Source organism: Alosa pseudoharengus, unplaced genomic scaffold (assembly GCF_046254945.1).
Source record: "Alosa pseudoharengus isolate Yale_2024_CS ecotype anadromous, Long Island Sound unplaced genomic scaffold, YU_APseudo_1.1 YU_APseudo_1.1_scf_15, whole genome shotgun sequence".
In the NCBI taxonomy this organism is placed as follows: Eukaryota; Metazoa; Chordata; class Actinopteri; order Clupeiformes; family Clupeidae; genus Alosa; species Alosa pseudoharengus.
In genome coordinates, this window is record NW_027468620.1 from 25,266,835 (window position 1) to 25,284,418 (window position 17,584).

Here is a 17,584-nt window from a genome sequence, read left to right on the forward strand (position 1 = left end):
AAACGCTGTCTCATCATGTTTTGAGAAAGAGGCCACAGGCCGAGGGATCTGAGAATCTGAGGGAACTCTCCTCCATTTTAGAGTGCAGTTGAGCTACTCCTGCCAGTGGTGAGAGTGGGTCATAGAGTGGAGAGTGCTGTGTTATTGCTGAGACGTCAGTAATATCAACAAATGACCCAAGCGTAACCTCCTCAGTTAGAAAATCAGACTGAGTGGCCTTTTTGGGTCGTCACTTGGACCAGAAAGTGCTCTCCACTGAAAAAAGAAAGGGAGAGAAGAGCTCTCCACTGTAAAGCCTTGTCTCTCTCATGAACCCCTATGCTGCTTCTACTTTGTTTTACAGTAGCATATGATTGCATTTTACTGTGGGTCATAGGCAATGCCTCAAACCACCTACTTTCACACTTTCACACACATATATGGTTATAGTGCAGTATATAGTGCAGATATTGGAACAATTACTAACCATTGAAAAGTGGGCACAACGTGAGTAAGTGCACAGTGCACACTAGCAATGTACTGACGGAAGTATGCGGTTTGAGACACAGCCATAGTATGCATGGGAAAAACTGTGATGGCACCAACCATGCCCAGGTAGTTCTCAGCACCCTGGAGCCCAAACCTAGTGCCACTTCTGTGCCCTGAGGCAGCCTGGTGACTCTGCTCTCTCGTTCTCGTTCTCGTTCTCGTTCTCGTTCTCGTTCTCGTTCTCCGTCTCCGTCTCTCTTCCTGTCCTGTCTCTCTTTGCCTTTGCCCGCACCTAGCCACTCCTCCACCAGCCAATTTCTCACAGTAATTAAGAGAGTGTTGTGTCTCTCCACCAGCCCTCCCCACCTCCCTGATCCTCCTGTTTTTACGCAACAACCTTGGCCTCAGCCCCTTGAACTTGAGTCTTTCAGCTCACACAAGAGGCATCCTCATATCGACTCCACTTTCACTGCTAATCCCTCCACCATGGAGGGCTGCTGTGCTTATGTAGATGGAACCGTTCAGATGGAGCATCACACCTTCTTGTTCATGATAGTGGAATTAGTGTGTGTGTGTGTAGTATGTCTGTGCAGTGTGTGTGTACAGTATGTGTGTGTTTAGTTGAGACACAGAATGCATGTTGTTAAGGCTAAGTGAAGGTTAGAATTACAAGGGAGGAAGTGAATTTCGAGTTTCCTTGTTGTCCTTTGAGACCATGACAATAATGTTCTGTCAGAGTTTCTGTGTTGTTCTATTGCTTCATCCCTTTGAGGTAATGCGTGTCATTGGAAGCCGGGATTTTCTCTGTCATATAAGAAATCCTACCTGACATGATGCATCCAGGCAGTATTCATTTCTCTCTGAAGAAGGAGAATTAATTTATTGGGCAAATGTGAAGGCGTATTGGTTGTTGTTTGACAAATTGCTCTCAACTAAAGTGATAAGCATTAGGCCCATTCTGGAGGTGCCATGTGTTCATATTGCTATTTGGGTTACATTAATCATCAAGCAGCAGCTGCAGCATCACTTCATGTAACCTGTGTTTGTGTGCCTGTGCGTGTGTGCGTGTGTGCGTGTGTGTGTGCGTGTGTGTGCGTGTGTGTGTGTGTGTGTGCGTGTGTGCGTGTGTGCGTGTGTGCGTGTGTGCGTGTGTGCGTGTGTGCGTGCGTGCGTGCGTGCGTGCGTGCGTGTGTGTGCGTGTGTGTGCGTGTGTGCGCGTGTGCAAGTAGACAGTCAGTAATTGACTAGGTGTATATGTGGCTATGTCCTGGCCTAATCAGCTTGTGGTGTGTTCTCTAATGGTGAGGGTCAGCAGTGGTGGCTTGAGTTTCGTCGGAGAGGATCGTATGTCCGCCGGCCTGTATCATAGCCTGTCAGGACCAGGGCCGGGTTACTGCAATAGGAGATGACCGTTCTCGAGCGCTGGGGCGACACCAGGCTTTGTCTCCCCGAGCCCAACTTCTCTCCTCTCCGCTCCTATGGAAATTACAGGGTTATCAGTCCCATCCTTTCCAATCAGCGCGTCCCTCCATTTCCTCGCGTTACACACACACACACAAACACACACACACACACACACACCGATGAGTACACATGCATTGCCCCTCATCTCACTTTCAGTTGATCATATTCCCTGCAGCCATTGTTCTGCCATCTCCACAAGCCTTGCACTGGTCGTCTCAATCACCCGTCCGTCCTTGTGTTCATGCCACAGGATTTGTTGTTGTCGTCTTCGGCCTTAGACATGTCCTTGTGGTGGTGAAGGTGAGACGGTTGTCTGGTGCAGCGTACATTTAATGCAAACTCCCCTGAGCCACTACCTGCATTGTGTTCTGGCAGAAAATTGTAAACCTTATGAAACCTAATATGCTGCAGTAGTGAGTATCCCAGAGTGGCTATCTTTTATCTAATAATCAGCAGAATGTTATGTCCATGGAAGCCTGGGTTTTAGAGGGTGAAGTGCGTGTGTGCGTGCGTGCGTGGGTGAGTGTGTGTGTTCTGCACTGTATGTGTGTGGATACTGTCTCATGGCCTGATGTTTTATTCAGTGGCAGAAGATGGAAAATTGCCCAGCAACCCTAGAGAGAGGCCAAATGAGTGACTGTGTTGGGGACCAGCATGTCCCCCACCGATGCAAGCGCACACACACACACAAGGGCCAACACTGGGGGTGGAAGGGCCAGAGATTTGCCATGCATTATGCATGCCACCCCAGTCAGGCCCGCTTAATTATACATGCTGTATTATGTGATTGGGTTCAGCCATGTCCGACACCCAGTCACATCCTGAGACGCGCCACAGAAGCCCAGTGCCGAGACAGGAGTGGCTAGCCTACATGTTCCGTTGTTCTGCAGGTCAATAGCATCATTGAAAGGTAGTGTGTGTTTGCAGTCCAATGTTTTTATCCCCCCAATCCAGACATTATTGCTCTCAACCATGTTGCCAGTTTTTGTATCTGTATCATCAGGGTGCAATTTGTCAAAAAAACAGAGGGGGGATGATTTTTTTTTTTTTTTTTTTTTTTAATTAGATAGATAGATACTTTATTGATCCCCAAGGGGAAATTCAAGATTACTCTGGTAATTATGAAAAAACAAGCAATCAAAATTATTTTTTAAGTTAACGGAAGGGCCCTATTACATTTCAAACAGTTGAACATTCATCTTTAATGCAAACTTAAGACATTTAATTTTCTGCGACGGCCACACCTGCAATGTGGGAGATGGCCTAATTAAGTTTCAGGACCATGGATAAGGGCCGATCACGCCAACATGGCAGAGGATTTAAGGCGAACGGGCAACTCAGTCTCACTCACTAAAACGTAAGACAAAACCTAATCGATTAAGATTTCACATCATGTCGAAATAATATAAACATGTACAATATAAACAGTTTGCTCTGATGTCGGACTTCATGTGGCCTTTTCGGCTTTCCTGTTGGCGCGTCATCTGCAGCATTTCGCCCTTTTTTTTTTATCCACATCTCTGCGAACTTCTGAGCAGGGAACGAACGCACGTCTGTCCCATTAACAGTGATGAAGAGAAGACGGTTCCGTGCGGACACATTCATTCTGTTGCGCTCATCAGTGAGGATGTGATTCATGGCGCTAAATCCAAGTTCGCACTCTGGTAATATGTAGGCCTATACAATGTATGTGCATGGGGACGTGAGACTGCCTACAGTTCGGTTTTTAATCATTGACGGGGTTGTCCCCCTCGAGGATGAAATTCATTCAGCAGAGGGAGGGATGTAAAAAACATTTTTTTACACCCCCAACAAATCGCACCCTGTCTATCATGATCCCTTGGTTGACATTCAAACCCTGGGTGGGTATGTTTCAGGAAGTACAGACTATAGTAACAGACCACTTCGATTTGATTTGTAACTTTTGTTTTTGTTTTTTTTTCTTTCTTAAAAAGCCTAGGAAATTATGTTCTTTGCGATATGATAAAATAAGATCCATGAAAATGAGGTTCAGGCTTGGATTTGAAGTCTAATGCAAACCAAAGGTGGTGTCGATGCAGGCTCAGCTGTAGCAGTTGCAGACTACCTCTCTCAAAATCCATTTCCAGATGTCCTACTTTCGAATGTCTGTGTAATTTCCATATCAATAGCAAGCACGCGCTGGGGACGGAAGGACTCTAACGGCAAATGCTACCACCATTTGTCTCCTTCTGATCACGAACCGCATGAAAACCCAAAACAAATCACTCGGAACACCTTTTCTCCCACATTACTGTTGAGGCTGTTATTAATCTCAATGCCGTATGCAGAACAACTCACGGCTTCACTCATCTATTAAAATGCCAGCTGTTCAAGGTTGGGAGTAATTATGTAGATTGGAACATAAATGTCATCCCCTGATAGACTGGGAGAAAACAGGCCCAGGTTGGCATGTTTGTTTGTTTATTTATTTATTTACTTTTATATATAAGGCAATGGGCCTCACCCATGTGGATCCAGCATAGGGGCATTTGCAGGTGTACTGGGGTGGATGACTGCATCTTGTTTAGCGTTGACAGACTGCCCCACACACTCAAACACACTCACACACTCACACACACACACACACACTCACACACTCACACACACACACACACACTCACACACACACAAGTTCTACCTCCTTTACAAAAAGACACACTCATCCCACCTCCTTTAGAGAGACTGGCCTAGAAACCCCATGAAGCATTATTAGATCCTTAGTCTCCTTGGACCTAAGAATAACTTGTTCAGCCATGTGTGACGGCTGAAATATGGGGGCCAGATGTGGACCTCTCCAGCACCCCCCCCCCCCCCTCCAACAACCTCCTTTACATGCTTTCAGTCTCACGCGCCCCCCTCCAATGCTGTCTCTCTTCTGCCTCTCACTCATGCGGGCCTGGCTGCTCTTCACACGGTCACTGCCCAGCTATGGAAACCCATAGTGAAATGCACTGTTGGCAGGGAGGGAACAGTGTACCTTTTGATGTATGAATTTACACGTTTTTTGGTGCACTCTTCAGTGTTTGCTAGTAGTATTGCTTTAGTTTTGAATCACTTGGTCAAGCTCTACCATTTTCCCCATCCTTACATAAACAAACACTTCACCTCAGAAAGATGTCAGACTTTGCCACCCCCACTGGTCACCAGTTGCAAACCCTGTTTCCAGACTGTAATGTCAAGTATGCTGACAGTTGGGCAGAATATTTAATCACCCTGATGATTGGGTTGATCAGGGACCTTGACTAAATGACATTGCAATCATCAGAAGGATACAGTCTATCCCACTTCCCCTTCCACCCACCCTCCCTCCCACAAAGGAAATGGAAGCATACAACAGAGTCATGTTCACTTGATTTAGGAGCGATGAGAGACCCGCAGAGGAGAGCGATCCATCATCCTGATGTGCAGTGCAGCAAGTGAAGCCGGTACCTGAGATTGAAAGGATTGAGCATCCTGGCAGTTCTTTTGCTCAGGCTTGGGTGAAGCAGCCATCTGATAGGTGGCTGACAGAATACCCAAAATGACCTTGAGGAATACCCAAACGGCCTTGAAGAGCTTGAGTAGAGGAAACAAGAGATGACAGGAGTGGAGGAGGATGAAGTAGGAAATGAGGAAATGAGTTTGTTGAAAACTAGGATGGCATCCGTCATGGTCTGTTGAGTTTGAAGGAGATGAGCTAGTGCTCTGGGCAGTATGCAGTCCCACCATTGTGCTCTCCTCCCTCATCAGGGAGAAAGGGAAACAAGCTGCAGGGGCGAAGCAGATGACAGTCACAGAGACTGATCGAGTGCTCCAATAATTACAGAATCACAATCCTGTAAATGGCCGAAGGTGGTCAAGTAGTAATTGGCAGTGGAAGTGGCTCTTGAAGGTTAACTCAGGAGTCGGTGAAAAAGCTAATTGAAAAACCGTATCTTGTCAAATATGAATTTATATTTATTTATATAGCTGTTGGTATCATCCAGAGTGAACTGTTGTAATTCATTGTGTCTGCTTGGTAGTAGAACATTTGCTAACCTTCTTTGCGTGTGCTAACTTAACATTCAACCCAGTGAACCTTAGTGGTGATTTACAAAATATGAGCAGTCAAAACCCTGTCTGTGGAAAATGTAGGCTGTAAACAACTGTTAAGCTTACATGTAGGCTATGTGCTGGATTTCCTTATCTATTTCTCTGTGTGAATGCGTGTCAGACTGTTTCCCTTCATTGGAGGTTACCTGAAGGGTCTTGGTTGATTTTGCTTGGGTCATCAACCCATATTGCATAGCCAATATATTTTTCTTGCAACTTCTAATGCTTGTGCTGACTTCCTAGCTAACCCCCCACCCCCACCCACTCTTAAAGGTATGGATTCTTCTCATAGTCAGGAGGGAGATGCCCAGCTTTTATCTTTTCCATCTCTGAGTTACTTTCTTTTGCTGACTGTCTACTTTTAAAGAGTACGGTTTAGCCTCCTCTCTCTCTCTCTCTCTCTCTCTCTCTCTCTCTCTCTCTCTCTCTGCCAAGATTAAATGGACAGTGCTGCGACAAGGCTGTCTTTGAAGGCTTAAATGTTTACTGTAGAGTGTGTATGTCTTTATGATGATGCTCTCAGCTTCAAAGCACCTCAGTATCCCTTGTGCCCTGAGAGATATTGACCGAATGAAATTAGCATGATGTAGATCCTCAAAATGTATGAAGGACAACTCTGAACAGATTCTGGTTTTAAGGATGACCATAGGATGACCATTGTCAGTGGCTCTCCCAGTCACCTTTGCTCCGTAGTTGTAATTGGTTGTGTAGACACACTTCAGGAAATGCTTATTTTGGGAATTTGGGATTTATTTTAGGAAAACCACCGTGTTCTAAATGTAAATGTGTTGGAAATGTTGACTCTTTGCATGTTTAACTACTAGTCCCTCTTCTGGAGTTGTGTACTTTAACACTGCCCAGTGTTGTTGACCGACTGTGTGTGTGTGTGTGTGTTCCTGTGTGTTTGTGCAGGAGTTGTTGGGTGTGCTTTGCCACAGACGAGGATGACCGGACGGCGGAGTGGGTGCGCCCGTGTCGCTGCCGTGGCTCCACTAAGTGGGTGCACCAGGCGTGCCTGCAGCGCTGGGTGGACGAGAAGCAGCGCGGAAACTCCACGGCCAGAGTCGCCTGCCCACAATGCAATGCGGAGTACCTCATCGTCTTCCCAAAACTCGGTATGCCCACCATACAGCCTTTCAATTTAGTGATGCTGCTTGATGGAATTGCATTTCGATATGAGTCATTTTATTTTTCTCTCTCTCTCTCTCTCTCTCTCTCTCTCTTTACGGAAAGATTAAACAAAGTGCGTATATACACACACAGCATGTCTAGAGGACTTATCTAGGGTGGTATCTCATCCAGAGTAAACCAACCCTAAACAGGAGCTATTTGATTTGCAACTTTCTTACTAAGCGTTAAGAAGAAACTACTGATTGCTTGCTATGTCAGAAATTGATTCAAGGGAAATGCTGATCACAGGAAATATACAGTACTATAGAACAGTGTTTCTCAAAGTGTGATCCGCAAGCTATCCTAAGTGGTCCGCGAGCAGACGTGGTAAAATATAATATAGATGAGTTGTTTGCAATATTGAACCAACTTATGTAAATCCAAACAGTTCTGCAACACTGCCTATGTAAGCTACGCCAGTTTAAATCACATGAATCCTGACACAGTAAACAAGATGCAAAGACCAGAAGCAAGGTGGTTCAGTGAGTAGGCCTATTGTGTAATATACTGTTGAAGTAAATGTAATGTTTTTTTCTTTAGCTAGTTGGTCCGTGATTTTTTTTTTTTATTATTGCTTAAGTGGCCCTTGGTCTAAAAAATGTTTGAGAAACACTGTCTAGAACAATGAATCTACACACAAATGTGTGCGTGTGTATTATGTAGGAAAGTAGGATGTCCACTTTATACCTAACATTCGTCCAGACTTATTTACCGATTGACTTATCCCGCCCAAGCACCCCATCCAGTTCATCAGGATGTAATGTGTTAATGATAGATGTTTACTGTAGTAAATGGTTGATCAGTCACCATGGAGCAAAATGCCACAGTGGCCCTGGCCTGTCTCTCTCTAATGAGAGTCCAATGAGAGAGTGTTGTCCATGTTGCCACCCACTCCACAAGGCTTCCATGACGTCAGTATGACGAAGGTGCTGCCCGTCACCCAGGCCTGCGTGCTTAGTCACCGCCAGGAAGATGAACGTCTTTTTTTCCCCAGTTTTGTTCGCACACGGCATTAGCACCTGGATCTCCGCGGCTTGACAGCCTTCTCTGTCCTCTATGTGCTGTGCCGAGGCTGGCTGTGTCCTAATGAAACTGTCTGCACACCCCCCGATGTCTCGCCCCCTTCATGTGTGAACAGCTGTTTATGAATGTCATCCTGCTCTATATAATTGGTTACTGTCCTTTCAAAGACAGTGGGCTATCATGTCTCTTTCGTCGGATTTGCGCACCGCAGGATGTGTGTGCCAAACCGGACTCGATTTACATGTGAAAACTCCCCTTGCGTTGGTGAGAGGTCCCCCAAGGATCTGTGCTGGACCTCTGTGAGCCCTCTCTCTGATATCAAACCGATAAACAGTGCGAGTGGACAAACAGTCTCGAGGCAGCTGAGGACGTCCAGGAAGCCTCACCTTGGCACTGGGCACACGCACACGCGTCGGCCGGAGTATTTATAGCCCAGGGTTTGTCAGTCACTCTGAGCTATTAAAAGTGAGCCCTGATTCAAATCAGGGAGCGGTAGAGTAGAGTGCCCTGACCCAGGGCAATGAACTCCCCTAGAGGATCGAGTCAGGGTGGTCACCTCTTTCACCATTTTCTCTCTCTCTCTCTCTCTCTCTCTCTCTCTCTCTCTCTCTCTCTGTCTTTCTTTCTCTTTTACTCGAGTTCAGTGTCCAGAGCAGTGGTTGCGTCTGTGGCAGAGCTTTGTACTGTGTGCTGTGTTGACAGGTGTTTTGCATTTAGCTGTTGCTTGCTCTTTCGCAACTGCATTCAGACCAAAGGGTGCTACTGGTGGCCCCCCCTGGTCAGTGCAACCGCAGACTTGAATGTCATTAAGTAATGAATTATTATGACACTTGGTGCTGCCGTATTACGATCATCTTAATGTGGCAAAAATATTACAATATCATACTCTACTCCACCTCTACTAATTAGTAAAGTTACTAAGTCACTCTAAAAAAAAATCCTGTCTGCTTTGTGCGCACACCAAAGATACAGAACATAATGATTGTGTCGTTTCCATGACGACTCCCATCAGCGAGGGCTCTTTTTGGTGGTAACACCTGCTGCTCACTAAGGTTCATGACATGTCACGGCCTGGTGCCCTCGCTTCCTTCAATGACAATGGTCATTTACCCTGTCTGACTTCACTGATATCATTGTCACTGTGATTGTGGTGATAGAAATTCACCTCAGGCCCCCCCCCCCCCTTTCGTTTCCTCCTATTTGTATAATAGAGGTGGACATTCTTGTTGAATGTCATCTCTTGTTGAACCTAATCTGTTGACATCATTAGTTGTGCAAGGAATATAAATGTAATTTTTCTCTCTTTCTCCTTGTTCTTTTTTTCCCTCTGTGTCCCCTTACTGGTACACACACACACACACACACACACACACACACACACACACACACACACACACACACACACACGCAGGCAGGCAGGCACAGTGTCTCCTCTAATCTCTCTCCTTTGTGTAACCATCTGTATCGAGTGTACCCTGACTTTGGGTGAAAACCATCATGCTGGATGAATACCGCAAAAGGCTCTACGCAGACACCCTACCAGAGATTGCCAGTGTTCCTCTGCCTGTGTCTCTAGTGCACCAGCATTTCCCCCCTATTTCCCCCCCTTTCAACTCCAAACTAGAGAAAAGCAAGTGAGAGAAAGAGTGAAGGGCACTTCGCTTTGATGTCCTTAAACTAAGGGCAAGAAACCACCAGATCATTCTCGACTCTAGTAAGTGTTATTTTGAAGACAACAAGTGAGACAGATCGCAGAACAGAAACCCAGAGGTGCTGCTTTTTGGTTGAGAGTTCTTATTTTTCAATGTGCTGTGGAGATTAGGTATATACGCCGAGGGGAGAGCGGAAAAGACAGAGAAGGCTTTGGAAGGTCGTGGAAGAGGGGAGTTTGAGAGACGATAAAGAGAAAGCAAGGGCTGGATAGGACGAATCTTGGCAGAAAGATGTGTGCACTGACTGCTTGGTTTACAGCTGCTGCTCCTGCTGTTGCCGTTGAATCACCTCAACCGACACTACAACCCCCCCCCCCCCCCCCTTTCCAAAATGTCACACAGCCCAGAGGGAGCAGGGAATGCAGTGCCACATCCGCAGACTGAGCATCAGCATCAGCAGTGACGTCTCCCTAATCGTGCGTGAATGCTCTCTAAAAAGGTCATAATGTCCGTCAACCCGAGGAAGGAAAAAAGGTGTAGGTGTGTTTGGCATCAGGAAATACATGTGTGCTTTTCCATCTTGTGTGTGTGTTTGTGTGTGTGTGTGTGTGTGTGTGTGTGTGTGTGTGTGTGTGTGTGTGTGTACGTGTGTGTATGTATGTGTGTGTGTGTGTGTGTGTGTGTGTGTTTCCGTTTCCAGAACACCTCGGATGTTACACGGAGCTCTGCACTGCCCAGTACCAGTCCAGTGTTATCACGCACTGTGTGACGTAAATCAAAAGCTGGCTCACAGACCCATTGTGTTGGTGCTCCAGCAGTAAAGAGGACTTTTGGCCCACAACCACGCTTGTGCTGTCAAAGTGGAGGTTGCGTTGAGGGTTGACTCATTCTACCATGGAGCAGCTGCAGTGCAGCCACTAACTGAATGGGATTGCCCACAGTAGTGCGCAGTTCACCCAAGTCAGTGTACAAGGAGGCCATTTTAGTGACAGATTGTACCGTAATGTCCCGACTATTAACAAAAGTTTATACATTGATTTTGCAAAATTTCTTCAGCTATGAGGTTAGTAGTCAGAGGCGGAAATGCTTTCTTCTCCTCGTTGTGATTAAAGCATGTTCTGTTTCTGATTTAGTGGGCTATTGGGCACTGTGGTTAATACAGGTGCGGTTAATACATGTTTTTTTTTTTGTTTTTTTTATCGTTTTATTTGCATAAACACTGTCCTGCGGTAATACATGGGAAATTACTGTATGTGTGCTTTGTCAGTTTGTCCTTGGTGGTGCCACTTTGGTCCCCTGTCTGTGCTTTAATTGGGATGTTGCTGAACATGCGTTCAGTACTGTGGGTGTGGTGTTGCACAGCAATGCGGAATCTGTGCCACTGCGGGTCGCGCCGTTTGCCAGGGAATGCATCCGCACTTTCAGGGCATTGTCTACATTAGGATGGCTATTTGGCTCTGGATCTCGTCCATGAGACAGACTCTCGGCTCATAACACCAGGTAGAGTCCGCTGTTCTAGGCTCCCAGTGATCTTCCCCTGGCAACAGAGGTGGCAGACCAGGCCAGAGTGCAACAATAGTGCCAACCCTTCTTCCCCCTCGCAAAATGGCCAGCATATTGGAACTGGGCTCTTCTAAGTACCCCCACTCCCACTACCACCCCCCACCCCTCCTTTCCATCTCTGCCCAATTTTCTTTCTCTCCTTTCTTTCATTTATAATTATCTTAATTATGGGAAGTGTTGCCAGGAGCTGGAAGAAACTGTTTCAGCTTTTTCTTGTGCCAATAACCATTAAGCATGACCCAGTTCCCCCGGGGGCCAGCCATGGCGTAATGCTTAGGCAGGGAGAAAGCGGAAGAGATTGCTACAGCGCCAACCCAACCTGACCAGGCCAAATGAATGGCCTCCGGTGGAATCGATGGGTTCTGGCCGCGCGCACACACACACACACACACACACACACACACACACACACACACACACACACACACACACACACACACACACACACACACACACACACACACACACACACACACACACACACACACACGAGAGTCCGTGTTCTGTCTAACGTGACTTGGGTTTTATCAGGGAGCTCTTAGTGTTGAATTTTCGAGAGTGGACATTTTTATTTATATTTATTTATTTATTTATTTATTTATTTATTTATTTATTGTGCTCTCACTTTTCTAGATTGAGCGCAGTGGTGCTGTTTATAGCACCCTCGCTAAATAGAAACGAGGTGAACATATTTAGACATGGGCCCAGATTATGTGGCCGTACGGGGTGAAATCTTTTTTTTAACTCTGCGCCTTGTGCCAACGCTACCGACGAGCCATAGAATAAACAAAAATATTTATTTTGACTTTCCAAAACCTCCCAGTTCCACACACCCACAGTGACTCATTGCATAAATAGAAATGTTGGGAAACCAGACCGGTTAACCAGCAGCTTGCTGGTGTGTCTGACTAAAAATAGAATTAAGGAGTCCACAGGTAGTTTGTGAAGACCTTGGCTGTCTATGTGGACATACGGACTGCCAGTCATTGTGTGTGTGTGTGTGTGTTTATGAATACAGAAGAGAGGATAGGTAGATCGGGGCCAGTTCGGACCCCCCTCTAATGCTTGTCAAGGCAGAAGCGGTTCTGCAGCACCATGGCAACTGAGCCGTGAGTACCATCGCCACGGCGCCACGCAATCTGCTTTCCTTTTAATCCAGAGACTGACAAATACAAACCCTCATCAGGGATGCCTCCTCAGGCGTGTGTGTGCGTGTGCGTGTGCGCGTGCGCGTGTGCGTGCGCGTGCGCGTGCGCGTGCGCGTGCGCGTGCGCGTGTGCGTGCGCGTGTGCGTGTGCGTGTGCGTGTGCGTGTGCGTGTGTGTGTGCGTGTGCGTGTGCGTGTGCGTGTGCGTGTGCGTGTGTGTGTGTGTGTGTGTGTGTGTGTGTGTGTGTGTGTGTGTGTGTGTGTGTGTGTGTGTGTGTGTCCCTTTGCACATGGTTTTATTTTGGGTGCACACCTGCGCCAAATCCTCTGAGACTCCTGTTATTAGCGTGATGGTCTGTTATTAATGTGATGGACAACAGTGGGGACAAATCTTGGCCACATTTAGCACTGCCTGCCTCATTGGTAATGCGTTTTCAACCACATCCCTGGCTCGGTACAGCTCTGTGGTTGGTTGTGTATTTGTGTGTGTGATTGAATATGTGTGTTGAATGTGTGTACATTTGAAGCTAGGAAGGTTTTCCACCAGATTTTGAAGGGTCTTTGCAAATTTCTGCCCATTTATCCAGAGAAGTATTTGTGAGGTCAGACACTGATGTTGGATGAGAACATGGCTCAAGGTGTCACTTCCCAAATGTGTTTAAGTATAAGTATAAGAGTATATACTCTTTTGATCCCGTGAGGGAAATTTGGTCTCTGCATTTAACCCAATCCGTGAATTAGTGAAACACACACAGCACACAGTGAGGTGAAGCACACACTAATCCCGGCGCAGTGAGCTGCCTGCTACAACAGCGGCGCTCGGGGAGCAGTGAGGGGTTAGGTGCCTTGCTCAAGGACACTTCAGCCGTGCCTACTGGTCGGGGCTCGAACCGGCAACCCTCCAGTTACAAGTCCAGAGTGCTAACCAGTAGGCCACAGCTGCCCCAATGGTTTGATGGTATAGAAAACCCTGCTCTCTGCCAGCCAATCGTGTTCTTCTGTACCCGAATCACTTAAACATGTCTTTATGGTTGTTTTTCAGCGATTAGGCTTGGGGTAGTGAAGGGAAATCTTAATGCTTCATATATTGTGGACAAATTATATGCTTCAAACATTTTGGGAACAGTTAGAGGAAGTCCTTTTTGGTTCTAGCATGACTGTATCCCAGTGCACAAGGCAATAAAGAGATTGTTTTGCGAGTTTTGTGTGGAAAAACTTGACTGGCTCACAGAGAACAGGTTCCTCTGTGCCATTAAACACCTTTGGGATGAACTAGAAGAGAGATTACAGGCCAGGCTTTCTTGTCTGAGGTCGGTGCCTGACTTCTGCTGTTACTCTAAATAAACAAGTAAAAGGGGAGTTAGTGTGTGGGTATTCCTTGAGCTGTAAAATGTTGTGGAAATCTTTCCCCAAAAGAGTAGAAGCTGTTACCGCTGCAACTGGGGGGGGGGAGGTTCCAACCCCATATTGATCCCTGTGGGTTGAGAATGGGATGCCAGCGAAGTTCCTCTGGGTGTAATGGCAACTGGCAATCTAATGTATCTGGCAACTGGATCCTGTTAATCAGTTCCTGTCCCGTCCAGTCTCCTGTTACCCGATCAGCTTTCACGCTGCTAATAGCCCAGTCCCTTTCACCAGACAGTGCTAGTTTACCAAGTAGATTCCACATCACCAACCAACAGGGCAGGGGGCCTCAATTTGGGCAGCCTCCCCCCTGGTGCAGGACCCCACCTTCAGCAGACGGAGGGGTGGGGGGGGTGGGGGGGGATGGGAGAGTTATTTATAGAGCACGGTTAGGGCCCCCCCCTCAGTGTGAGGAAATCAGGTTGCCTTCTCGTAAATATTGCATGCTTTCCCTTGAGCCGCTGTGGAATGTGAGCTCGTTCCAGGACGAGGAGGATGGAGAGAGGCAATGAGACGAAGGTTAGCATCAGCTCTCTGCTCTCCTCTTTAGTCTGCCTGCTTAGGTTGGCACCCAAGCCTGTAAGAACGCGACCCCGAGTGTTTACCCGTTATTTGCCAACAGGGGCATGAGAGGCATTTGAAGAGTTTTGCCTGGAGTGGAATGTGTAACAACACTGGCTGATGGATTAGGTTTAGACACACACACACACACACACACACACACACAGAGGAAGAGAGGGAGAGAGAGAGAGGCGCTTTAGATACCTCCTTCTCTGTGGTTTTATATTGATGTGTATTGGGAAAGAAGTCTGGCAGTGGACTGAAGGTCATGCTCCCTGGAAGATGTGAGTAATATGACATTCCACCCAAAGTGGGCCTTTGATCATCCCCAAAGCCTCGGTTATTTTTGCCCTGAGCCCCGCAGAATGCAGATGGAATTTCATCTCCGTTAAAGTCAGCAACTCTCCTAAAACGCATACTGAGTGTTTCATGAACTCTGTGTAGTGCGGGTGGCAGTATCTTTGAGTGTGTTTGTGTGTGTGTGTATGTGTTTGTCTGTCTGTACCGGAGTCTTGAGAATTGGGGAATGCCATGGGTAACCTTCGGTCACTGATTCCCAGCGTCTGATGAATTCTGCGTGGTCTTTGCCACCATTTATAGAAGGGCCAGGAAGCCCTAGAGGATTGTTGGTGGGACATGGTAGCTGGGGCCAAGGCACATCGCTTCAGTTGCTTTCTGGTGCTCGGAAACTGACATACAGTTGTGCAAATTTACTTTGCTACGTGTTGCTTGGAATAGTCATCTGTGAAGTGGAAAGTGTGTGTATGAATATGAGTGTGGGTTTGTGTGCATGCACACACACATATAGACACATAGAAAAGCATAAAAATATCAAAATGGAAAAACAGGTGTGGTGTCAGAGGCTCTCTTAACTGTCTGCGCTGCCACAAGGGCAAAAGCCTGACCCCTGCTGGAGATGTCCTCTGTCAAATAGCCAAGGTTTGTGTGTCACTGCTGCTGTTAGTCAAATGTTGTTATCCCATTCACCATCAGCATTGCAATACGGTGATACTGGGTACAGAAATTCTGTCTTCCAGCAGCAGCTATTCGTTGGGCTGCGCTCCTTAAAGGAGAATTCCGGTGTGATTTTGACCTAAAGTGTGTTGAAACATGATACCGAGTGTGAACGTACGTCTCATAGCCCATAATTCTGTGGAAATGCATGGATTCCAGTTGCTGCTACTGGAAGAAACTGGAATCCATGCATTTCCACTGAATTATTTTTGGAATCTGATCCCTTATCATACCTGTTCATTCTTACTCGTCGCTCTACTTATCGTGACTAAATTCAAGATGGCTGCAAACGCTAAACTTCGTGAAGATACTGTCTGCATAAATCATCTTGTAAGTAAACTACCAGTGCTTTTTCAAAGTTCTCAATGTCTCGTTTTAAATGTCAGGGCCCTCGGAAGTCTACCAATGAAGTGTGGAGATACATTGAGCCTCGTAGATGGTGTAAAACAGTGATTTATTTGCACGGCTAGCCCGATGCCGAAGCACCACCATTGAAAAAGCTGTTGGTAGCATGTGCAGGGGACAAGCCGAGATGGGCTATGAGACATACGTTCACACTCGGTATCATGTTTCAACACACTTTAGGTCAATATCACACCGGAATTCTCCTTTAAGGAATAAGGCTGGTTGTTGTGTGTGCAGAGGAGCTCACAGCACGGCTTGTCTGTTAAGAGTTGTGTGCATCTCTCCAGCTGTCTCTTATCAAAGTCCTTATAGGCCCCATCACTTGGTGGCCATCTTGGTAACGCTTCAGGCAGTTCTTTCGTCAATCATGCCGTTTCCAACAATGCAGTTGGTTACTTAAATCACAGAAAGAGGCGGGATACGTGTAAACAAGTGCCATATTGGCTTTACGAACTAGCCCCGTACATTTCTATGAAGTATTCTTTGAATGTTATGCCTCCTTATTGTAAAGTGTGTCTGCTCTTCTGCAGGCCCCGTTGTGTACGTGTTAGACCTGGCTGACCGCCTCATTTCCAAGGCCTGCCCCTTTGCTGCCGCCGGTATCATGGTGGGATCCATCTACTGGACGGCCGTCACGTACGGAGCCGTCACAGTCATGCAGGTCAGAGCCTCATTCAGCCTAAAGATGACTCCAGGTGTCTTCCCAGAGATACCGGAGTGATAGCCTCCTCTTTTACTGAATTTACTCAATGAATGTGTTTGCCAATAAGTGTTGCATTTGATGAATATAATTTTAAAATTATAAGGAGCATGTTTTTTTAACGGTCAGTCTGTCCAGTGTCATCTGAAGTGTTCCATACCAATAACTGAAAGGAATCTTGTTTAGTCTCAGCCTGATTCTGAATAGAAATACCTTCTTTCGACCATATTGGTGTGTGTGTGTGTGTGTGTCTGTGTCTGTGTCTGTGTCTGTGTCTGTGTCTGTGTCTGTGTCTGTGTCTGTGTCTGTGTGTGTGTGTGTGTGTGTGTGTGACAGGTGGTGGGTCACAAGGAGGGCCTTGACGTGATGGAGAGGGCCGACCCTCTCTTCCTGCTCATCGGCCTGCCCACCATCCCGGTCATGCTGATTCTGGGCAAGATGATTCGCTGGGAGGACTACGTGCTCCGCCTCTGGAGGAAGTACTCCAGCAAGCTCCACATCCTTGACAAGATCTTCCCAGGTGAGGCTCTCAGACAGACTTTAGTGCATTTAGACGTGTCGTCTAGCTAGAGAACGAGACGGCGTGGGAGAGCTCACTGCATTTCCTTTGGGGCAAAACCCTGGTGCACTCTCCAATTCCACTAACCAGTTTTTTTTATAGAGCCAGCAATATGTGGGAGGATGAATGAGCTTCAAGCTCTGCATAGGTATGGCTAGACCTCAGGTGGGTGGCCTCACTGGGCAGTCCAAATGATGTGGGTGATGGACGATGGATAATGTTTTGAGTTCTAAACCCAACACAGTCAGAATATCTTCTTGGGTGTTGTGGCGTATAGTTGCTAAAAAAAAAACCCTAAGTAATTGGCTCATCTGGCTACAGAGTCCATATCACATTTGGGTCCAGGTGTCCATGGCATGAGGA

At 46.7% G+C, this 17,584-nt stretch overlaps 1 protein-coding gene across 2 annotated transcripts in view; it reads left to right on the top strand.

The window, feature by feature from the left end:
- marchf5 (membrane-associated ring finger (C3HC4) 5) overlaps positions 1-17,584 on the top strand; it is a 29,461-nt gene that overhangs the window by 7,586 nt on the left and 4,291 nt on the right. The window contains exons 2-4 of one of the 2 annotated variants that reach the window (XM_076286010.1): positions 6,937-7,139; positions 16,493-16,623; positions 16,999-17,182. In XM_076286010.1, coding sequence (XP_076142125.1) covers positions 6,937-7,139; positions 16,493-16,623; positions 16,999-17,182 — 518 coding nt within the window. The remainder of the gene's footprint in view (positions 1-6,936; positions 7,140-16,492; positions 16,624-16,998; positions 17,183-17,584) is intronic. The other variant, XM_076286011.1, reaches the window with a different exon arrangement.